This window comes from Scyliorhinus torazame, chromosome 8, assembly GCF_047496885.1.
Source record: "Scyliorhinus torazame isolate Kashiwa2021f chromosome 8, sScyTor2.1, whole genome shotgun sequence".
Lineage (NCBI taxonomy): Eukaryota > Metazoa > Chordata > Chondrichthyes > Carcharhiniformes > Scyliorhinidae > Scyliorhinus > Scyliorhinus torazame.
This window is the reverse complement of record NC_092714.1, coordinates 169,562,716-169,587,055: the sequence shown is the minus strand read 5'-3', so window position 1 is coordinate 169,587,055 and position 24,340 is coordinate 169,562,716. Positions and strand designations below refer to the sequence as shown.

Sequence of the window (24,340 nt, the reverse complement as noted above, 5' to 3'; positions counted from 1 at the left end):
CGAACAGGCGCTGGAATGTGGCGACGAGGGGCTTTTCACAGTAACTTCATTGAAGCCTACTTGTGACAATTAGCGATTATTATTATTATTATTATTATTATTATTATTATTATTATTATTATTATTATCCTCTGAAACCAAAGAGAAAATGCTGGAAAATCTCAGCTGGTCTGGCAGCATCTGTAGGGAGAGAAAAGAGCTAATGTTCGAGTCCAGATGACCCTTTGTCAAAGCCTTGGGACTTTGGAATCCTTGTTCACGATTCTCTTAAGGTTACCGTACAGGTTCAGTCAGCAGTTAGGAAGGCAAATGTCTTGTTAGCATTCATGTCGAGAGGACTAGAGTTCAAGAGCAGTGGTATAATTCTGAGGTTGTATAAGGCTCTGCTCAGACTCCATTTGGAGTATTGTGAGCAGTTTTAGAACATAGAACAGTACAGCATCTAAGGAAGGATGTGCTGGCCCTGGAAAGGATCCAGAGGAGGTCACAAGAATGATCCCTTGAATGAACAGCTTGTCGTATGAGGAACGGTTGAGGACTCTGGGTCTGTACTCGGAGTTTAGAAGGATGAAGGGGGATCTTATTGAAACTTACAGGATACTGTGAGGCCTGGATAGAGTGGACGTGGAGAGGATGATTCCACTACTAGGAAAAACTAGAACCAGAGAGCACAATCTCAGACTAAAGGGACGATCCTTTAAAACAGAGATGAGGAGGAATTTCTTCAGCCAGGGGATGGTGAATCTATGGAACTCATTGCCGCAGAAAGCTGTGGAGGCCAAATTACTGAGTGTCTTAAAGTCAGAGATAGATAGGTTCTTGATTAATAAGGAGGTCAGGGGTTATGGGGAGAAGGCAGGAGAATGGGAATGGGAAAAATATCAGCCGCTGTCGAGGTGACGGCGAATTGCGATTTGGCGTCAAATCGCCGCCCGCTGCGATTTGGCGTCGGAACCTATTCTCCGCCCAATTGCATTTCGCGATTTCAGCGTTGGCAAACGCAGAATCCCGTCTCCTTTCTTTTCTTAAGAAGGAGAACGTGGACAGAGCCTTGTTACATGAGACTCACTTGAAACACAAGGGGCACTTAAAAGTTAAGGTGGGATTGGGTGGGGAAGGCCTTTTTTGTTTTCTTCTCAACAAACTGCAGGGGTGTAGCAGTTTTGGTCAACAAGAATGTCCCTTTCAAGATGAAAAATTGTGTTCAGGATAAGGGAGGCAGGTATGTGATTATCAAGGTGTTAGTACACGGAGAAACTGTCTCAATAATAAATGTATATAGCCTGTTGAATTACTCCCCTGAATTTATCACTTAAGGCCTTTGAGGAGTTAGATCAGGGGTTATGGGGGCAAGGCAGGAGAATGGGGATGAGAAAAATAGCAGCTATGATTGAATGGTGGAGCAGACTCGATGGGCTGAGTGGCCTAATTCTGCTCCTATGTCTTATGGTCTTATGGACAGTGACCTGGGGCTGGGATCGAACCTGGGTCCTCAGTGCCATGAGACAGCAGTGCTAACCACTGCACCACCGTGCCACCCCAGTCCAATGAATCCTTGATGTGACCGTGTAGAGGGAGCTTTACTCTGTATCTAACCCTGTGCTGTACCTGTCGTGGGAGTGTTTGATGGACAGTGTAGAGGGAGCTTTAGTCTGTGTCTAATCCTGTGCTGTACCTGTTCTATGAGTGTTTGACGTTCACACTGTCGCGTTATCCAATACTGTGAGTAGCTCAAAGCTAAAGTAAAAGTAGAGAATTTGTTTTTAAACAATAATATAATGTATAAAGCACCTTGGTGATTTGGATTGACTTCAGTTACATCTTCCTCTTTCAAAGTCAGTTGAATAGCCAATAGTGATCACTACAAGTTGGGCCCAGCCATGATGGATATAGCATCACTACCAATGGCTGGGGGCCTCCTTCAGTTTTCCAGAAAAGGCTGGGTGACTTGGCAACAACATCACGTCAAGCGCTAAAGGGTTACACTAGTTGGTCTTTGATTCCTGCTCTCACCAACCAGCTTTTATTCTACTGTTTGCTTTCTCTCCTGTAGCCCCTTATTCTCCTGGGTTCATTAACTGCCAAGGGTGCTCTGATACTCTCTCAAGTGGCCATTCTTCATGGCTGAACCCAGAGGTGAATGTCAGCTGACTATTCAACCATAGGTTGCATCACAGCCGAGACCCATCTGTTTTTCACCAAATGGCTAGATGGATACACTGGCACAAGAGTCACTGGGCAATAACCAGGAGAAGGAACCCTGGCAGAATTTCCCACAGGCCTGGTCCTTTCTGCCCTGGTATAGTCTGTTATTACCCTGTATGATCAATTATAGTCAGGCATGTCCATTACACCGTGGTTATTCCATGTGAACCCATGGCAGGGATTCAGTGCGAGTACTTTGGATGCAAGGGTTTGTCCCTACAGAGACTTACCATGTCCATGTATTGCTCGAACACCAACGGCGGATAAAAGACCTCGAGCTCTCAAGAGATTAGTACCTCGAAACACAGAGAACCCCAACATCTGTGAAGGAACATCACGTGATTGAATTCACCCAGAAACACAAAATGATTCACTGAAAACAGGTCAGTCCATCACATCAAAACAGCAATGAAACAGGTGAACTGGAATGCAAGAGAAAATTATAATTGGTACAAAGTGTGACAGTAACACAGCGGTCGGTGCTAAAGAAGGTTCAATAGAAACATAACTGCTACTTGATCTGGACATTTCTGGTCTAGCCACTTCTGATTGCTTCCATTTCTAAAGCTGCCTCCAAGGAGCTCAGTTCCTGGAAGAAGCTGATATCTGTCCAGGATGTGTTAGCTGCTCATTATCTTCTAACCTCTCTTGCAACTGGGCAGGATGCAAAAACTCATCTGTCACCCGATAGACCGGAGATGTCCAACTTGTTGGGAGTATGCGTGGAATGGGAGCAAATGTTTACCATGATGTAATAGTGGAACATACATAAAAAGTCGATCTTGAAAAATGAAGTGTGAAACTCTACACAAAAAAACCATACAAGGACCTCCAACCTTCTTCATTCTCTAAATCATTGGAACCTATAAATCATAGGAACACAGATGTTTCTTTCACTCTTTCTATCTACATCTTCCTGTCCCATCACTTCTGCTTCTTTCTCTCTCTTCCCCTACCCAGCTACATTTTTAGAAATATTTTGTTATCTTCAGCAGTGGAGTCCCTGCTTCGAAACATGGGCCAGGATTTTTAATGGCGGGGTTTCCATTTTCCTGTATCTGAGGAATCAGTGGAGAACAAATCGCCACCAATACAAATTGGCTTCTAGACACTTATCGCTCCAACAAGTGTTAATTGGTTTAATTCCAGTTTTGGGTGACTGTGTGGAGTTTGCACGTTCTCCCCGTGTCTGCATAGGTTTCCACCGAGTGCTCCGTTTTCCTCCTACAGTCCAAATATGTGCAGATTAGGTGGATTGGCCATCATAAATTGCCCCTTAGCAGGTTAGGTGTGGCTACGGAGATAAGGCGGGAAGTAGGGCTGGGTAGGGTGCTCTATCAGAGGCTCGATGCAGACTTGATGGTCCGAATGATCTCCTTCTGCACTGTAGGAATTCTATGGTTTTAATTGGCTCGAGGCGCTATGTCCGCCCCTCATTCGGGAAGAAGTCCCGCTTCAGAGACCTAATGCCTGGCAAGCTGTCTCAGTCCCAGGAGTCCTGAAACAGGTCAGTGTGGGGGTCTGGGAGGTGTGGCCCAGGAGTGTGGGCAGAGGGGCGTGGGAGTATTGGGGGAGAGACCTGCCAGGGCCGGACCTTCTGTGGTGGGTTACTTGATGTTAAAAGGGGACTGCTGATGGAGGGAAAGAGTAAGGACCTTTATCAAGTTGGCAAGCTGTAACCAGTGGAGTACCTCAGGGATCAGTGGTGAGGGGTCTACTATTCACAAACTACATCAATGACTTGGATGAAGGTAGTGAATGTATGGTAATTAACTTTACCGGTGACACGAATATAGGCAGGAAAGAAGAGGTAGAGACGTCCGGTGGCGGCCATGGAGTGGTCGCACATTTGGTGGCTCCCACTCGAGATGGATTTTTTTCGGTCCTTGGGACATTTGAGGTCAAAAAGTGCATGAGTGCCCAGGGAATATAATACTCCTCTGGTGGGGCTGGTGTATGGCTCATCGGACGAGGAGTTCCACGAGAGAGAGAGAGCAGCTGGAGCAAGAAGGTTTTTGTGGTGCGACAGAAGATGGCAGAGAGCAAGGGGACAACATTGCCCTTCCAGTGGGCAGCACAGTAGCTAAGTGGTTAGCACTAAGACTTCACAGTGCCAGGGTCCCAGATTTGATTCCTGGCTTGGGTCACTGTGCGGAGTCTGCACATTCTCTCGGTGTCTGCGTGTGTTTCCCCGGGTGCTCCGATTTCCTCCCACAAGTCCTGAAAGACATGCTGTTAGATTGGACATTCTGAATTCTCCAGGCTTTTCACAATAACTTTATTGCATTGTTAATGCAAGCCTACTTGTGACAATAAAGAGTATTATTATTAGTCAACGGAGAAGCTGGTGGAATTCCTCAATGGCAATTCCTTGTAGCAGCAGAGTAAGGAGTCCTCAGTGGATTTGGCCAAGGTGATCGAGTCGCTTCGGGGGACAATTGAGTGGGTGGAGCAGAGGCAGGAGGTTCAGGCCTGATAATCCAAAGGGTAGAGGAGTAAGTGATGGAGCATGAGCATCGGTTGACCTCACTGGAGGCGGAGATGGGAAAAGGCTGAGGGAAAAGCTGAAGGACATTGAGAGCTGGTCCAGGAGGCAGAATCTGTGGATTGTGGGGATGCTCAATAGCATAGAAAGTGCAGAGGCTGTCAAGTATGCGGTGAGCATGCTGAAGAAGCTGCTGGGAGAGGGGCCCTTTGACCAGCCCCTCAAGTTGATCGAGTGCACAGGGCGCTGAGGAGGCTGCCAGCAAGAGAGCTGCTAAGGGCGATGGTGGTGAGGCTGCATTGGTTTTTGGACAAGAATATCCTGAGGTGGGCAAGGCAGACCAAGAAGTGTACCTGGGAGATGAGTGAGCTGCAGATTTACCAGGACCTGGGAACGGAGCTGGCCAAGTGGAGCACTGGCTGTAATTCGGATAAAGGCTGCCCTCTACAAGAAGAACATAAGAACTAGGAGCAGGAGTAGGCCATCTGGCCCCTCGAGCCTGCTCCGCCATTCAATGAGATCATGGCTGATCTTTTGTGGACTCAGCTCCACTTTCCGGCCCGAACACCATAACCCTTAATCCCTTTATTCTTCAAAAAACTATCTATCTTTATCTTAAAAACATTGAATGAAGGAGCCTCTACTGCTTCACTGGGCAAGGAATTCCATAGATTCACAACCCTTTGGGTGAAGAAGTTCTTCCTAAGCTCAGTCCTAAGTCTACTTCCCCTTATTTTGAGGCTATGCCCCCTAGTTCTGCTTTCATCCGCCAGTGGAAACAACCTGCCCGCAGAAGGAGATGAAGTTTGGAGTTTAGTACCCCGCCCACTTGTGGGTGACACGCCAAAAGCAAGAGTTTTATTTTGACTCGTCGGAGGAGGCAATGGAGTTTGTGAGACCATGTACTGGGAGGTGTATAAGGACACTGAACTTTGGAGAGGAGTTCTGTGTATAGTGTGGGGCACATTGGGTGGGTGGATTGCGACAGGGTTGATGGGGACGTGGTGTTGGTGAGTGTTACTTTTGTTTTTCTTAGTTGGCTGTTAGGCGGGATGGGGTGGAGGGGTAGATTGGAAGGGTAAGGCCTTGGCCAGCGGCTAGTTAATAGGAGTGAAATGGGGGTTGCCAAGAGGGTGCTGGGGAAACGATTGGTTCTTTGTTTGGGTGTAGGGGAGGGCGGGTTGTTGACATGGGTGTGGTTGGTGTGCCGCAATTGGGAAGGGATGGCAGCAGACATTTTGGGGTGGGTCTGGCAGAGTGCGTGATGCAGGTCGTGGGGGGGGGGGTTGCTGGCTTAAAAAGTAATATGGCTGGGTGGCATGGTGGCACAGTGGTTAGCATTGCTGTCTACGGCGCTGAGGACCCGGGTTCGAATCCTGGCTCTGGGTCCCTGTCTGTGTGGAGTTTGCACATTCTCCCCGTGTCTGCATGGGTTTCACCCCCACAACTTAAAAATGTGCATGTTAGGTGGATTGACCACGCTAAATTGCCCCTTTATTGGAAAAAAATCATTGTGTACTCTCAATTTCTTGATCAGCAGGAGAGAGGGGGGGGGGTGGGGATGGCGGGAGCACCCCTGGTCAGGCTGGTCACTTGGAACGTGCGAGGATTGAATGGGCCAGTTAAGCGATCGCGTGTTTTCGCGCACTTGAGGAGTTTGAAGGCGGACTTTGTGTTTTTGCAGGAGACACACTTGAAGTTGGGGGACCAGATGAGGTTGAGGCTGAGGAAGGATGGGTGGGGCAGACGTTCTACTCCGGGTTGGACATGAAGATGGAGGGGGTGGCGGTGTTGGTTAATAAGAAAATGGCATTTGAGGTGGGGAGTATGGTGGCCGATCCGGGGAATGGTACGTGATGGTCAGTGGGAAGCAGGTGTGGATGCCGGTAATCTTGGTGAATGTTTATGCCCAAAATTGGGACAACGTGGACTTTGAGACGGATGTTAGGGAAGGTCTCGGACCTGGACAGGCATAGGCTGATAATTGGCGCGATTTTAAAAAGGTTTGGGACCTGAGGAGGGTCTGGTCGATACCTAAGTCGTTGAAGGTGTCGGCAGTGACAAGGAAGCCGAGGGGGTTCATGAATCGTATGGGTGGGGTGGGGGGGGGCTGATGATGCAGGCAGGGAAGCACCCAGGGTCGGATGGGTTCCTGTAAAGACTTAATTACCTGCAAATGGTCGCATTCAAAGCATTGTCTTGCATCTTTGACTTTTGTCTATATATATGTTTCTGGAACATACCTCTTCATTCACCTGAGGAAGGAGCAGTGCTCCGAAAGCTAGTGTTTGAAACAAACCTGTTGGGCTTTAACCTGGTGTTGTAAGATTTTTTACTGTACACGAGGATTGTTTAGGAGTCTGTAACAGCAGGGAAGAAGCTGTTTTTGAGTCTGTTAGTGCACGTTCTCAGACTTCTGTATCTCCTGCCCGATAGAAGAAGTTGGAAGAGTGAGTTAGCCGGGTGGGAGGGGTCTTTAATTAAGCTGCCCGCTTTCCCAAGACAGCGAGAGGTGTAGACAGAGTGAATGGATGGGAGGCAGGTTTGTGTGATGGACTGGGCTGTGTTCACGACTCTGATGTTTCTTGCGGTCTTGGGCCGAGCAGTTGCCATACCAGGCTGTGAAGGGGTGGCAGTTGTCAGCGAATGTGCGCAGGCTGTTTAGTGTTATTACGATGCTCGCGGAGAGGCAGGAGGTAGAGGTAGTGGTGGCAATGGATGCGGACAGGCCTTCGATCGGGTGGAGTAGGCATATTTGTTGGAGGTGCTGGGTCAGTTTGGGTTTGGCCAAGTGTTCGTGGAGTGGGTTCGGCTGCTGTACAAGGTGCTGAGGGCTAATGTCCGTACGAACAGGACGAGTTTGGGGTACTTAGGGCTACACTGGGGATGCGGCTGGGGTGCCTACTCTCCCCGTTGCTTTTTGCCTTGGCAATAGAACCGCTGGCTCCCCTTAGGGAGTTGAGGGGTTGGAAAGGGATTGATTGGGGGGGTGTTTCTGAGCACAGAGTCTCGCTGTAGGCTAACGATCTGTTGTTATGTATTTCGGACCCTGTAGGCAGCTTCAAAAGGTTCATGGAGATCTTGAGAGAATTTGTCCAGTTCTCGGGGTATAAATTGAACATGGGGAAGAGCGAGGCCTTCCCCATCAATGCTAGAGGGCAGAAGAGGAGGTATGGGGAGTTGCCTTCCGGTTGTGAGGGGAGGGGGTGAAGTTTTCAGTCTCTAAGAATCCAGGTATCGCGGGGTTGGGCGCAGTTAAATAAATTGAATTTGGTGCAGCTGATGGAGGGACTGAAGGCGGATTTCAATATGTGGGATGTGCTGCCACCTTCACTGCCTGTGCGGTTAAAAGGACGGTGCTGCCCAGGTTCTTTGCTCCAGAACATCCCCATCTTTGCCCCCAAGACCTTATTTTAGGAAGGTGAATGGGAAAATCTTGGGGTATGTGTGGGTGGGGAAGACACCATGGGTGAGGAGAGTGTTTTTGGAGAGGGGGCTGAGACTGGCGCTACCAAGTTTGATAAGTTATTATGAGGCGGCACACTTAGCAATGGTGAGGAAATGGGCTGTGGAGGAGGAGTCAGTGTGGGACGGATGGAGGCGGTTTCTTGTAGGGGGACAAGTCTGAGGGCACTGTTGTTGGTGTCCCTTCAGTTCTCGCCGGTGTGGTACTCCTTGAGCCCAGTGGTGGTTCAAGCGTTGCGGGTGTGGAGCCAGTGTAGGATGCATTTTGGGTTAGAGGGCATGTCGTTGTGGGCACGAATATTTGATAATCACAGGTTTGTGCTGGCGAGACGATTTGCGAGGTTCCAGTGTTGGTGGCAGGTGGGGATAGAGTACTTTAGGGACTTAGTTTTTTAAAAATAAACATTTTATTGAGGTATTTTTTGGTTTTACGGTGACAACAAAATAAACAATATACATGAGTCTATAAACATAGTGCAAAAGCCGTCTTCCTCCCTTACAGGTCCCACCTTAATTAACCCCCTACTCAAAACTAAACTAACCCCCCCCCCCCCCCGCTTCTGCTGACGATTAATTTTCCACAAAAAAGTCGACGAACGGCTGCCACCTCCAGGCGAACCCTAACATTGACCCTCTCAAGGTGAACTTGATTTTCTCCAAACAGAGAAAGCTAGCCATGTCCGATAGCAAGGTCTCCGACTTCGGGGGCTTTGAGTCCCTCCAAGCTAACAATATCCGTCTCCGGGCTACCAGGGAAGCAAAGGCCAGAACGACTGCCTCTTTCTCCTCCTGGATTCCCGGATCTTCCGACACCCCGAAAATCACCACCTCTGGACTCGGTGCCACCCTTGTTTTTAACACCGTGGACATGACATCTGCAACCCCTGCCAGAATCCCCTAAGCTTTGGACATGTCCAGAACATGTGGACATGGTTCGCTGGCCCTCCCGCACACTTTGCACATCTATCTTCTGCCCCAAAGAACCTGCTCAACCGGGCCACTCATGTGAGCCCAGTGAACGACCTTGAATTGTATCAGGCTGAGCCTGGCACATGTTGTGGGCGCGTTGACTCTACTCAACACGTCCGCCCACAGACCATCCTCTACCTCTCCTCCCAACTCCTCTTCCCAGTCTGCGTCTCCTCTGACCCCATAAGTTCCTTGTAAATGTCAGAGACCCTCCCTTCTCCCACCCACCCTCTGGAAACTACCCTGTCCTGTATCTCCCTTGGTGGTAGGAGTGGGAAGGTTGAAACCTGCCTGCGTAGGAGGTCTCGCACCTGCAGGTACCTGAATTTGTTTCCCCTCGCCAATCCAAATTTCTTTTCCAGCTCCCTCAAGCTAGGAAAGCTCCCCTCTATAAACATATCCCCCATCCTCTCAATCCCTGCTCTCTGCCATCTCTGGAACCCCCCGTCCATCCTTCCCGGGGCAAGCCGGTGATTATTACAAATTGGAGATCAAACCGATGCTCCCTCTGCTCCCACATGCCTCCTCCATTGCCCCCAGACTCTCGGGGCCGCCACCACCACGAGGCTGGTGGAGTACCGTGCTGGCGGGAATGGCAGAGGCGCCGTTATCAACGCCCCTAAGCTGGTGCCCTTACATGAAGCCGCCTCCCTATGCTTTCATGCCGCCCCCTCCCCCACTTCCTGATCATGGCTATATTCGCCGCCCAATAGCAGTTACTGAAGTTTGGTAGCGCCAGCCCGCCCTCTCCACGACTCCGCTCAAGCATTACCTTCCTTACTCGTGGGGTCTTGCCTGCCCAGACGAAGCCCGTGATCACTTTGTTGACCCGTTTAAAAAAGGACCACGGAATAAAGATGGGGAGACACTGGAACACAAACAGTAATTTCGGGAGGACCGTCATCTTCACCGTCTGCACCTTCCCAGCCAGTGACAGCGGGAGCGCGTCCCACCTTCGAAAATCGTCCTTCATTTGATCTACTAGTCATTTAGCTTGTGCAGCCGTTCCCATTCCCGCGCCACTTGGATGCCTAGATACCTAAAGCCTCCCCCTACCACTCTAAACGGCAGTTCCCCCAGTCGCCTCTCCTGTCTCCTCGCCTGGACCGCAAACATCTCACTTTTCCCCATATTTAGTTTATACCCCGAAAACCGGCCAAATTCCCCCAGAATCCTCATGATTTCTTCCATCCCCTCTGTACAGGAGCAGGTCGTCTGTGTAAAGCGAGACTCTGTGCATACAGCAACCTGACCCAGTCAATAAAGCCCCGCCCAAATCCGAACCGTCCCAGTACCTCCCACAGGTATTCCCATTCTACTCGATCAAAGGCCTTCTCTGTGTCCATTGCGACCACTACCTCCATACGCTCCCATGCCGCCCCCTCCCCCACCACCCACTTCCTGATCATGGCTATATTCGCTGCCCAACAGCAGTTACTGAAGTTTGGTAGCGCCAGCCCGCCCTCTCCCCGGCTCCGCTCAAGCATCCCCCTCCTTACTCGCCCGCCCATACAAAGCCAGTAATCATTTTGTTGACCCGTTTAAAAAAGGACCACGGAATAAAGATGGGGAGACATTGGAACACAAACAGGAATTTCAGGAGGACGGTCATCTTCACCGTCTGCACCCTCCCAGCTAGTGACAGCGGGAGCACGTCTCATCTCCGAAAGTCGTCCTTCTGGGGGCATCATGATCACGTTTAATAGCCTTCTTACATTGGCCACCAACTGACTTCCCTTAACAAACCCCATCTGGTCCTCCCCGAGAATGTCCGGAACACAATCCTCAATCCTAGAGGACAAATGTTTGGCCACCAGTTTGGCTTCCACATTCAATAGGGATATTGGCCTGTAGGACCCACACAGCTCCGGGTTCTTGTCCCGCTTCAGGATCAGCGAAATCATGGCTTGTGACATCGTCGGGGCAGCACCCCTCTCTCCCTTGCCTCATTGAATGTCCTCATCAACAACGGCCCCAATATCCCAGAGAACCTTTTAAAGAACTCCATTGGATACCCATCTGGCCCCGGGGCTTTACCCGACTACATGGCCTTCAGACCCTCCCCCATCTCTTCCAACCCGATCGGGACCCCCAGCCCTTCTACCAGCTCCCCGTCCACCTTCGGGAAATTTAGCCTCCCTCAGAAGTGCCTCATCCCCTCTGGCCTCGGGGTTTTACAGTCAACTGTAAAACTACTTAAACGCCTTATTCACCCCTGTTGAGTCTCCAACCAGGTTCCCATCTCCATCCTTTACTTTCCCTATCTCCCTGGCTGCCTTCCTCTTTCTACGCTGCTGTGCAAGCATTCTGCTGGCCTTCTCTCCATGCTCATAAATTGCCTCCCTTGCCTTTCTCAGCTGCTCCACTTTAGGGACTTAGTTTATAGGGGGCAGGTTTACAGGTCTGGAGGAGTTGGAGAAAACGCATGAGTTGCCAAGAGGGAACGGTTTCAGGTACCTGTAGATGAGAAATTTTGTGAGGAGAGATGCCGTCCTTTCCGGGCATGCCACCTCCAGTGCTGCAAGACGAGCTGTTGGAAGATGATCTTAGGTAGAGGAGGGTGTTGGATATCTACAGTGAGTTGATGGAGAAGGATGGTGCTCCGGTGGAGGAAATTAAGTGTAAATGGGAGGAGGAGTTGAGCAGGGAGGTGTGGGTCAGAACATGGAAAGAGGCCTTGTGGAGTTTGAACGTGTCCTCGTCGTCTTCGAGGCATCCAGTTTAAGGTGGTGCATAGAGCCCACATGACTGTTGCGAGGATCACTCTGTTCTTTGCGGGGGTGGCGGATAGGTGTGGGCTGTGTGCGGGGAGCCCACGAATCTGGGGTGGTCCCGGCGGATTGGAAATTAGCAAACGTGGCACCACTGTTTAAAAAAGGAGGTAGGCAGAAAGCGGGTAATTATAGGCCAGTGAGCTTAACTTCGGTAGTAGGGAAGATGCTGGAATCTCGCTATTTCTTCATCAAGGAAGAAATAGCGAGGCATCTGGATGGAAATTGTCCCATTGGACAGACGCAGCATGGGTTCATAAAGGGCAGGTCGTGCCTAACTAATTTAGTGGAATTTTTTGAGGACATTAACAGTGCGGTAGATAACGGGGAGCCAATGGATGTGGTATATCTGGATTTCCAGAAAGCCTTTGACAAGGTGCCACACAAAAGGTTGTTGCATAAGATAAAGATGCATGGCATTAAGGGGAAAGTAGGAGCATGGATAGAGGATTGGTTAATTAATAGAAAGCAAAGAGTGGGGATTAATGGGTGTTTCTCTGGTTGGCAATCAGTAGCTAGTGGTGTCCCTCAGGGATCAGTGTTGGGCCCACAACTGTTCACAATTTACATAGATGATTTGGAGTTGGGGACCAAGGGCAATGTGTCCAAGTTTGCAGACGACACTAAGATAAGTGGTAAAGCAAAAAGTGCAGAGGATACTGGAAGTCTGCAGAGGGATTTGGACAGGCTAAGTGAATGGGCTAGGGTCTGGCAGATGGAATACAATGTTGGCAAATGTGAGGTTATCCATTTTGGTAAGAATAACGGCAAAAGGGATTATTATTTAAATGATAAAATATTAAAACATGCTGCTGTGCAGAGAGACCTGGGTGTGCTCGTGCATGAGTCGCAGAAAGTTGGTTTTCAGGTGCAACAGGTGATTAAGAAGGCAAATGGAATTTTGTCCTTCATTGCTAGAGGGATGGAGTTTAAGACTAGGGAGGTTATGCTGCAATTGTATAAGGTGTTGGTGAGGCCACACCTGGAGTATTGTGTTCAGTTTTGGTCTCCTTACTTGAGAAAGGACGTACTGGCACTGGAGGGTGTGCAGAGGAGGTTCACTAGGTTAATCCCAGAGCTGAAGGGGTTGGATTACGAGGAGAGGTTGAGTAGACTGGGACTGTACTCGTTGGAATTTAGAAGGATGAGGGGGGATCTTATAGAAACATATAAAATTATGAAGGGAATCGATAGGATCGATGCGGGCAGGTTGTTTCCACTGGAGGGTGAAAGCAGAACTAGGGGGCATAGCCTCAAAATAAGGGGAAGTAGATTTAGGACTGAGTTTAGGAGGAACTTCTTCACCCAAAGGGTTGTGAATCTATGGAATTCCTTGCCCAGTGAAGCAGTAGAGGCTCCTTCATTAAATGTTTTTAAGATAAAGATAGATAGTTTTTTGAAGAATAAAGGGATTAAGGGTTATGGTGTTCGGGCCGGAAAGTGGAGCTGAGTCCACAAAAGATCAGCCATGATCTCATTGAATGGCGGAGCAGGCTCGAGGGGCCAGATGGCCTACTCCTGCTCCTAGTTCTTATGTTCTTATGAATCACTGTTCTGGGCATGTCCGAGGTTGAGGTGGTCTGGCAGGGGTTCTCGGACGTGATGCCCGAGATTCTGGGTGTAGGGGTGGTCCCGAGTCCGGAGGTGGCAATTTTCGGTGTGTTGGAAGATCTGGGAGTCCAGGTGGGGAGAGAGGTCGACGTAATGGCCTTTGCCTTCCTGACAGCCCAGAAACGGATCTTGTTGGGCTGGCAGGACTCGGAGCCGCCATAGGCAGAATTCTTGCATTTGGTAGAAGGTCAAGTTTGCTTTGCTGTGGTCGAAGGAGGGTTCACCTGGAGGTGGAAACCGTTCATTGATTTCTTCAAGGTGGATTGAAGGGTCAGCGGGATGGGGGGGAATAAAGGGGAAATAGTAGGAAGGCCAGGTGTGGTGGGGTGTTGGTATCAGGGGAGTTGGGGGCTGGTGGTTTATGTGGATATTTGGTTTTCTGATATTTTCATGTATATATGTAAAATGATTTGAATTAAAATATTTTTTAAAAAAAGGAACGAGGAGGTAGAAAACGGTGCGGGATCCGTGATTGACATTCGAGAGGCTGACGCGGTGCAGCCGCATATACACATTACAAGGGCAAAGGAATTCCGGCAGGTTTAGTGAGTGGGCAAAAAACTTGGCAGATGGTACATGTGAACTTATCCACTTTGGCTAACAAAGGAGAATACAATTTAAATGGACAGAGATTGCAGAGCTCTGTGGTAAGGGGGCATCTGGGTGTCCTGGTACATGAATCACAAGGTGTTATTCTGCAGGAACAGTCAGTGAATAGGAAGGAAAATGGAATGTTGGTGTTTATTACACAGGGAATGGAAAATAAAAATAGGGGTCTGGATTCTCCATTCCTGAGACTCGTTGAAGCTGGGGCAGGATTCGTGGACTTGCACAACAGCATAACTGGTGCCGAAGCTGGACTGATTCAGCGACTGTGGGGAGGGGCTAGCACTGGCACCACGTGGAACACCAAGGATTCCAATGAAAAACGGTGCGGAATTTGCGGGGTCCGTGATTGACACTCGAGAGGCTGACAAGGTGCAGCTGCATATACACATTACAATCCCCATACACACTCATCCCAGCCAACAACTAACTTGATAGAGTTTTTCGAGGAGGTCACAAAGATGATTGATACAGGTAGGGCAGTGGATGTTATCTATATGGACTTCAGGAAGGCCTTTGACAAGGTCCCTCATGGCAGACATGTACAAAAGGTGAAGTCACACGGGATCAGAGATGAGCTGGCAAGGTGGATACAGAACTGGCTAAGTCATTGAAGGCAAAGTGTAGCAATGGAAGAGTGCTTTTCTGATTGGAGGGCTAGTGGTGTTCCAGAGGGATCAGTGCTGGGACCTTTGCTGTTCGTAGTATACACAAATGATTTGGAGGAAAATGTAACTGGTCTGATTAGTAAGTTTGCGGAAGACACAAAGGTTGGTGGAATTGCAGATAGCAATGAGGACTGTCAAGAGGATACAGCAGGATTTAGATTGTTTGGAGACTTGGGCGGAGAGATGGCAGATGGAGTTTAATCCGGACAAATGTGAGGTAATGCATTTTGGAAGGTCTAAGACAGGTATGGAATTTACAGTGAATGGTAGAACCCTCGAGTATTGACAGTCAGAGAGATCTAGGTGTATAGGTCCACAGGTCACTGAAAGGGGCAATACAGGTGGAGAAGGTAGTCAAGAAGGCATACGGCATGCTTGCCTTCATTGGCCAGGGCATTGAGTATAAAAATTGGCAAGTCATGTTGCAGCTGTATAGAACCTTAGTTAGGCCACACTTGGAGTATAGTGTTCAATTCTGGTCGCCACACTACCAGAAGGATGTGGAGGCTTTAGAGAGGGTGCAGAAGAGATTTACCAAGATGTTGCCTGGTATAGAGGGCATTAGCTATGATGAGAGGTTGAATAAACTTGTTTTTTCTCACTGGAACAACGGAGGTTGAGGGGCGACCTGATAGAGGTGTACAAAATAATGAGGGGCATAGATAGAGTGGATAGTCAGAGACTTTTTCCCAGGGTAGAGGGGTTAATTACTAGGGGGCATAGGTTTAAGGTGCGAGGGGGCAAGATTTAGAGGAGATGTATGAGGGAAGTTTTTTTTACACAGAGGGTAGTGGGTGCCTGGAACTTGCTGCAGGAGGGGGTGGTGGAAGCAGGGACGATCGTGACGTTTAAGGGGCATCTTGGCAAATACATGAATAGGATGGGAATAGAGGGATACGGACCCCGGAAGTGTAGAAGATTGTAGTTTAGTCGGGCAGCATGGTCGGCGCAGGCTTGGAGGGCCGAAGGGCCTGTTCCTGTGCTGTACTTTTCTTTGTTCTTCGTTCTAACAAGATGGCATTGATCTGTGTAGCGATTTCACATTCTCCCAGTGTCTGTGTGGGTTTCCTCCGGGTGCTCCGGTTTCCTCCCACAGTCCAAAGATGTGCAGGTTAAGTTGATTGGCCATGATAAATTGCCCCTCAATGTCCAACAGTTAGTTGGGGATTTGGGGGTAGGGCAGATGGAGTACTCCTTCGGAGGGTCGATGCAGACTTGATGGGCCGAATGGCCTTCTTCTGCACTGTAGGAATTCTATGATTATATGAAAGGGTGCGAGCGATAGTCCGCTGAAGAGCTTGGTAGTGAGTTTAGTGGGAGGAAAGATGGTGTGAGCAAGCTTGCGAGCTGGAACGGCACCCATAACCAGTGGATAAGCTGGCCAAAGTGATGGCGGGAAGTTTGAGCAGTTGTTTCCCAAGCACTTCCAACAGGTATCAAGAGGCGATGAAGCCTCACTCAAGGAGTCGGTGGATGAGACTCTTGTCCCGATAAAGGAGGCTGTGGCTAAGACATCGACGGAGGTGTGGGTGCAAGGAATGGGGTGGAGGAGGAATTGGTGCAGCACAAAGACCAGTTCTCCTTAATGGATGAGGAACCGCGGAGGGTGGTGGAGAGTAACAAAGGGCTGAGAGCCAAAGTGGAAGACCTGGCAAACAGGCTTCAAAGGCAGAATGTGAGGATCGTGGGACTGCCTGAGAGGATGGAGGGCCAGAGGCCAATGAAGTATTTTGTCATGTTGTTGGGGGGAGGGGGAGGACCCCTCCCTCTACAAGCTGGAGAGGGCTCACTGGTCGCCCTGGCCGAAACCAAAGGCAAATGAACCACCAAGAGCTGAGATGGTACACTTTCACAGCTATCAGGTGATGGAAAAGGTGTTGAGATGGGCGAAGCTGGATCAAGGGCCTGGTTTAGCACAGTGGGCTAAATCGCTGGCTTGTAATGCAGAACAATGCAAACCGCGGTTCAATTCCTGTACCAGCCTCCCCGAACAGGCGCCCGAATGTGGCGACTCGGGGCTTTTCACAGTAACTTCATTGAAGCCCACTTGTGACAATAAGCGATTATTATTATTATATTATTATTATAATTAAGAGATGAGGTGGGAAGTCGGTGGTATTCGTATATACCAGGATCTCACGGCAGAGTAGGCGAAAAGGCGATTATTATAATATTATATAATATTTGGACGGTCAAAGGCGATGTTGCTTTTATACCACATGAGGTTTGGGGTGGTCTACCCGGCGAAGCTGAGGGTCAAACAACTCCAGTGACTGATACTTTTGAAAAGGTGGAGGCATTTGTGAAGGCTGAAGGACTGGGACTGAATTGAGTTTGGACTTTGTATCTTTTTTCCTTCTTTCAGGTTATGGGGAACTGGAGCAGGTGAACAAAGCATTTGAGGAGTTGTATAGAAAGTTGTATAGGTCGGAGCCTCTGGAGGATGAGACAGACATGAGAGAGCTTTTGGAGTGCTTGGAGTGTCCTAAAGAACAATATAGCACAGGAACAGGCCCTTCGGCCCTCCAAGCCTGTATCGGTCATGATATAACACTTAGCCAAAACTCTCAACACTTCCTAGTGCCGTAACCCTCAATACCCATCCTATCCATGTGTTTATCAAGATGCCTTTTGAACGCCGTTAATGTATCTGCTTCCACAACCTCCCCTGGCAACGCATTCCAGGCACACTCCACCCTCTGTGTAAAAAAACCTGCCTCGCACATCTCCTCTAAACTTTGCCCCACGGACCGTAAACCTCCGTCCCCTGGTGACTGACCCCTCTACCTGGGAAAGATTGCCTGCCCATCCACTCTATCCATGCCCCTTATAATCTTGTAGACCTCCATCGGGTCACCCCTCAACATGCGTCATTCTAATGAAAAAAAAAGTAGGAGTGGAGAGTGCTGGGTTGGAAGAGCCAGTGGGGTTGGAAGAGCTGCGGGGGGCGGTAGGGAAGATGCAGTTGGGTAAGGCACCAATGGAGTTTTATAAAAGGATTTTGGATAAGCTGACGCCGCTATTGGTGGGGATTTTTCAGGATGTGGTGGCTAAGAGACGATGAGACAGACATTCATTTCATTGCTGCTAATAAAGGATAAGAACCCAGTGGAGTGTGGGTTGTATAGGCCAATATCTCTGTTGGATGTGGATACCAAGATTTTGGCTTGGGTGCTGGCGCTTAGATTGGAGTAATGCCTCCTGAAGGTGATTGGGGAGGATCAGACACGGTTCGTAAAGGGCAGACAATTCTCGCTGAACCAGCGGCGTCTGTTGGATGTGGTGCTTTCTCCAGCAGAAAGGTGGGTGTAGGTGGTGGCGCTGGATGCACAGAAGGCCTTTGATCCTGTGGAGTAGAGCTATTTATTTGTGGTGTTGGAGAGATTTGGGATTGGGCCCAAGTTTGTGACATGGATTAAATTACTGTATAATAATAATAATATTTATTAGTGTTAGAAGTAGGCTCACATTAACACTGCAATGGAGTTACTGTGAAAATACCCTAGTTGCCACACTCTGGCGCCTGTTCGCATACACTGAGGGAGAATTCAGCATGTCTAATTCTCCTAACAAGCATGTCTTTCGCGCCTTGTGGGAGGAAACCGGAGCACCCGGAGGAAACCCACAGACACGTGGAGAAGGTGCAGACTCTGAACAGACAGTGACCCAAGCTGGGAATCAAACCTGGGACCCTGGTGCTGTGAAGCAACAGTGCTAACCACTGTGCGACTGTGCCGCACATACAAACTGAAGGCGAGTGTGCACACGAATGAGGTAAATTCAGGGTACTTTCATATGGGAACGAGGCAGGGATGCCCCAAGTCCTCCCTCCTGTTCATGCTAGCAATAGAGCCCTCAAGTGCTCGGAATAATGGGAGGGGTGGAGCATGGGTCTGTCTGTTAATGATCTGTTGTTGTATATCTCCAACCTGGCGGGATGGGGGATATAATGGGCCTGCTTAGGACATTTGGGGCTTTTTAAGGCTATAAGTTAAATTTGGAAAAGAGCGAGTGTGTTGTGGTGTCTTCAGGGGTAGGATCGGATTTGGGCCTGGCTCCATAAGTAGAATTTTACACACCTGGTGGGTAGGGTCAAGGCGGATTTATTGAGATGGGATAGCCTTCCACTATCGTTGGCAGGCCTTTTCAGGCGGTTAAGATGAACATTCTAGGGTGGCACAATGGCGCAATGGTTAGCACAAGGACCCAGCTTCGATCCCGGCCCTAGGTCACTGTCTGTGTGGAGTTTGTACTTTTGCCCCGTGTCTGCGTGGGTCTCATCCCCACAACCCAAAGATATGCAGGGTAGGCGCATTGACCACGCTAAATTGCCCCTTAATTGGAATTTTTTTTTTTTTAAATGAACATTCTGCCACGGTTTTTACTTTTTTTTCAGTGACTTCTGGGGCGAAATTCTCCCCAAACGGCGCGATGTCTGCTGACTGGCGCCCAAAACGGCGCCAATCAGACGGGCATCGCGCTGCCCCAAAGGTGCGGAATGTTCCGCATCTTTGGGGGCCGAGCCCCAACATTGAGGGGCTAGGCCGACGCCGGAGGGATTTCCGCCCTGCCAGCTGGCGGAAACGGCCTTTGTTGCCCCGCCAGCTGGCGCGGAAATGACATATCGGGGCGGCGCATGCGCGGGAGCGTCAGCGGCCGCTGACAGCTTCCCACGCATGCGCAGTGGAGGGAGTCTCTTCCGCCTCCGCCATGGTGGAGACCATGGCGGAGGCGGAAGGGAAAAAGTGCCCCCGCGGCACAGGCCCGCCCGTGGATCGGTGGGCCCCGATCGCGAGCCAGGCCACCGTGGGGGCACCCCCCGGGGCCAGATCGCCCCGCGCCCCCCCCAGGACCCCGCCCACGCTGCCTTGACCCGCCGGTAAGAAAGGTACTTTAATTTACGCCGGCGGGACAGGCAATTTATCGGTGGGACTTCGGCCCATCCGGGCCGGAGAATCGAGCGGGGGGGCCCCGCCAACCGGCGTGGCCCGATTCCCGCCCCACACCGAATATCCGGTACCGGAGACTTCGGCAACCGGCGGGAGCGGGTTTCACGGCAGCCCCCGGCGATTCTCCAACCCGGCGGGGGGTCGGAGAATGACGCCCCTGGTCTTTTTGCTGAAAATGTTTTTTAAGGGAGTGGAACAGCTGATTTTGTCATTAGTGTGGGCAGGAAAGGTGGCAAGGATTAGGAAGACGGTGCTTCGGAGAGGGCAACAGTAAGGGGGCCTGGTCCGTCCGAACCTGACGTATTATTAATGGGCGGCGTACATGAAGATGATGCGGGGCTGGAGCAGGGAGCCGAAGGCTTTGTGGGTGAGGATTGTAGATCATAGAATTTACAGTGCAGAAGGAGGCCATTCTGCCATCGAGTCGGCACCGGCTCTTGGAAAGAGCACCCCACCGTACCATTTTGGACACCAAGGGCAATTTAGCATGGCCAATCCACCTAACTTGCACATCTTTGGACTGTGGGAGGAAACCGGTGTTAAGTAATGGGTTAAGCAGATGTTGGACAGAGGGGAAATAGCAAAAATTAGATGGGTCGACAGTAGCTATCAATTATCAGACTGTTTTACAAAAAGAGGGGTGAGTACACAGAAACTTTGGGATATTGTTAATGAAGGGCGCCTGTTTCTGTGACTGTTTTTTTTCTTCCACAAATGAAAAAAGGGGGAAATTGCGTGTGTGTTTTTGAGTTTCTTGTAATTTTGTTTTCACCTAATTATTATTTTTTCTCCAAGGAAGGGGAGACTGTTAAGTAATGGGTTAAGGGACATTCCAATTAGTTGTCTCATTTATGTTAAGTATCCAATAATTGTCACTGATATGTAAAGGGGCTTCAGGTGGCCTTTGTGTCAGGTGATGTGATAGAGTTTTGTGCAGAGTCTGTTAAAGTGAAATCAAGCTGTTTGTGAAAGGAGCAGAACCTTTGACTCTTTATACAACAGCAGCTAAACGTCTAACAAATGGTAGCAGAAGATAGTTGCTGTGCAAATGTGAAGGGTTGAACAATACAACTTTTCCAGACCAAACCAAGGAGTGAGTGAGAAGAAAAAAAAGATATATGGCTGAACCTAGGATAAAGATGGCCGGATATGACTACCCCCCCCCCCCTTATTTTCTGAAAGGGGATCGTACGACCAATGGAGAAGTGCAGTAGTTATGTGGACTAAGGTTCTGCCTTGGGAAAGAGAAAACAAGGTATGGCATTGGCTCTTTCTCTACCATATGGCAGTAAAATCTGAAGCAAAGTGCTTTCTGAGCTGGAATTGGAAGAGTTAGACTCAGAAGAAGGTCTGGAGACTCTATTACGTTATATGGATAAGATTTATAAAAAGGATGACTTGTTAAGTGCGTATGAAGCATGGTCGGATTTTGATAGGTTCTGAAAAATAGAGGATTTCTCCATTGAAGACTATATAATGGACTATATAAAAGGCTGCAGAAACACAACCTGGAATTTCCACCGTCTGTGTTGGCCATTAAATTACTTGACTGTGCTAGAGTGAGCAACATGGATAGGCTCCTGGTTTTGACAGGAGTTCAGTTTGCGGATAAGGATGCCTTATTCGATCAGATGACAGAAACTTTAAAAAGGTTTCTGGGGAAACATTTGATTCTGATGGCTCTGATGACCCAAATAGGTCAGTCTGCAATAAAGCAGAATATGGAAGATACACTATTAACAGGATGGCGAAATCATACGGCTACGAACAGGTTTCAAGACTATAGAAGGCGATCGGGACCCAGAAATTATGAAGACAGAAACCCAGTTAGAACCTACAATCTGAAGATGAACCCCAGAAATGCACGGGGTATGATAAATCAATGTTTTCGCTGTGACTCGCAATACCATTATGCTTTCAACTGTCCAACACGTTATGATAGAGTGTTTGAAGCGACACATGACACGGAAGAGTCAGAAGAGGAAAAAGATAGTGACCAGAAAGAAGGAATTGTCCTATTAACAAGCAGTTTTACGCCGGTAATGAGAGTGTTGGTTGCATAATCCTTCAACTGTACTGTATTGGACAGTGGCTGTACATCTACTGTGTGTGGAATTGACTGGTTAAAATGTTACCTGGACTCCTTGAATGCTGAAAATCGTAACAAGGTTAAGGAATTTGAAAGTTCCACAAGTTTCAGGTTTGGGGATGATAATACTCTGAAGTCGCTGAAAAGAGTGGTGATCCCTTGCAATATTGCCGGAGTGAATCATTTCATTAGCACGGATGTTGTATCAAGTGAGATACCTTTGCTTCTGAGCAGACCGTCGATGAAGAAAGCACACATGAAACTGGATAAGGCAACAGTTTTTGGGAAGACGGTGGACTTACAATTTACAGAGTCGGGTCACTATTGTATTCCATTACTGACAAATAATATTTCAAGTACAGTTGTTAAGGATGTGTTAATGGCAGTTGAAAATGGGACTTTAGCTGATAAAAACTTGTTGTATTAAAACTGCATAAGCAATTTGCGCATCCGTCTCCACGGAGGCTGAAAAATTTACTAAAGGATGAAAGGGTAAGGGATGAAGACTATACTAAACTGATAGAACAGGTTAGTGATCGTTGTGAAGTTTGTAGGAAGTACAGACGGACTCCAGCATGACCGATAGTAACCCTACCTTTGGCCAGGGATTTTAACGGCATTGTGGCCATGGACCTTAAGATTTGGGATAAAGCCAATAATATATTTATTTTTTAGATTTAGCAACCAGATTTAGTCAATCAACGATTGTACGAAGTAAAGAAAAGAGAGTAATTCTGGATTAAAGCGTGGAAAAATGTATTGGGACAGGAATGGGCCCACCGGCAAAATTCCTTATGCACAATGGGGGAGAATTTGCTAATGGTGAGTTCAGGGATATGTGTGAAAACGTGAATATCACAGTTATGAATACGGCTGCGGAAAGCTCATTTAGTAATGGTGTCTGTGATAGAAACCATGCGGTAATAGATAACATGCTCTGGAAAATTTTGGCAGATAGACCAAACTGCAAGCTAAATTCAGCTTTAACATGGGCAGTACATGCAAAGAATTCATTGCAGATGGTTGGGGGCTATAGTCCCTATCAATTAGTGTTTGGTAAAAATCCTAAAATTCCGTCCATTTTGGATGACCAGCCTCCAGCTTGGGAAGGGACTACAATTAGCTCTGCTTTTGCTGAGCATTTAAATGCTTTACATAGCAGTAGAAAAGCTTTTTTGGAAGCAGAAGTCTCTGAAAGAATTCGCAGAGTTTTAAGGCATAATGTACGGCCATCAAATACCGTTTTTCAGCAAGGAGACATAGTATACTATAAGAGACAATTTTAGTGAATGAAAAGGCCCAGGGAAGATCATAGGCATAGATGGCAGAACAATTATTTTACAACATGGCAACCAAACTGTTAGGGTACATTCATCAAGGACAATGGGTAAAGATTACAAATTTGAAAATTTAGACAGAGCAGACATATATGACGAGGAACCAGGGTCATCTGGTATGCACATGTTACAGAACTATGAAGACCAGTTAACTGATATAGACAGGGTTTCTGTAGAGGAAAACAACACGTCTGATGAATTAGAACAGGCCATTTTTCTGAAGGGACAACTGCCAAAAATTGGTACAAAAGTGAAATACTTGCCTGAAAGGTCTCGTCAATGAAAGGATGCAACTGTTATTAGTAGAGCAGGGAAGATCACTGGAAAGTATAAACATTGGCTGAATGTACAGCATTCAGGGGAGGGAATCAAGACAATGGATTGGGAAAACGAAGTTCAAAAATGGAGGACACAGAAACGCAGTGCAGATAATACATCGGAAAGTGAACAGGTCTGCAGGAAAAGGTCGAGAGCTATTGAAAGGACATCCCATAGCAAAAGGGAAAGATCAAGCAGTAGCAGTACAGAACGAGATACCACGCGGGAGAGGGGACGTAGTTTATCAAGGTCTCGGAACATGAGTAAGACTACGAATACTAATAGTAGAAGCCCACATGCACGTGAGATTTTGGTGGCTTCCAATAAATTAGATTAAAAAGTTATCAAAGATGCCAAACAGCAAAAACTGCATAGTTGGAGTGAATTTGGGGTATACACGTAAGTACCTGATGGGGATAAAGAGCTCTATCACACAGATGGATTTGCATGGAAAAGGTTCTTCCGGATGGAACTTATAAGGCAAAGGCCAAGCTTGTGGCAAGGGGATTTGAAGAAAACGTAGAAGATCAGGATTTAAGGGTAGATTCACCTACAGCAGGAAAGGTTATTTTAAAGATCTTCTTGGCTTTATTAGCCATAAAGACATGGGAATGCAAATCCATAGATATAAAATCTGCCTTTTTGTAGGTGCATCAGCTCCAGAGAGACATTTTTCTCCGTCCTCCTAAAGAAGCAGCTATCACAGAAGGAGTACTCTGGAAGTTGAACAAATGTGTATATGGATTAAATGATGCGTCTAGAGTCTGGTATTTTTCAGTAAGGTCAGTTTTGTTAAAGTTAGGCTGTTGCCAGTTGAAAGCAGATCCGGCAATGTTTTACTGGCACTATAAAGGACATCTTTGTGGC

General features: G+C 48.2%; 1 protein-coding gene across 3 annotated transcripts in view; it reads right to left on the bottom strand.

Moving 5' to 3' along the window:
- LOC140428244 (cytochrome c oxidase subunit 4 isoform 1, mitochondrial-like) overlaps nt 1-24,340 on the bottom strand; it is a 103,937-nt gene that overhangs the window by 26,350 nt on the left and 53,247 nt on the right. For all 3 annotated transcript variants that reach the window (XM_072514502.1, XM_072514503.1, XM_072514501.1), the window contains exon 2: nt 2,436-2,526. In XM_072514502.1, the coding sequence (XP_072370603.1) occupies nt 2,436-2,526 (91 nt within the window). The remainder of the gene's footprint in view (nt 1-2,435; nt 2,527-24,340) is intronic.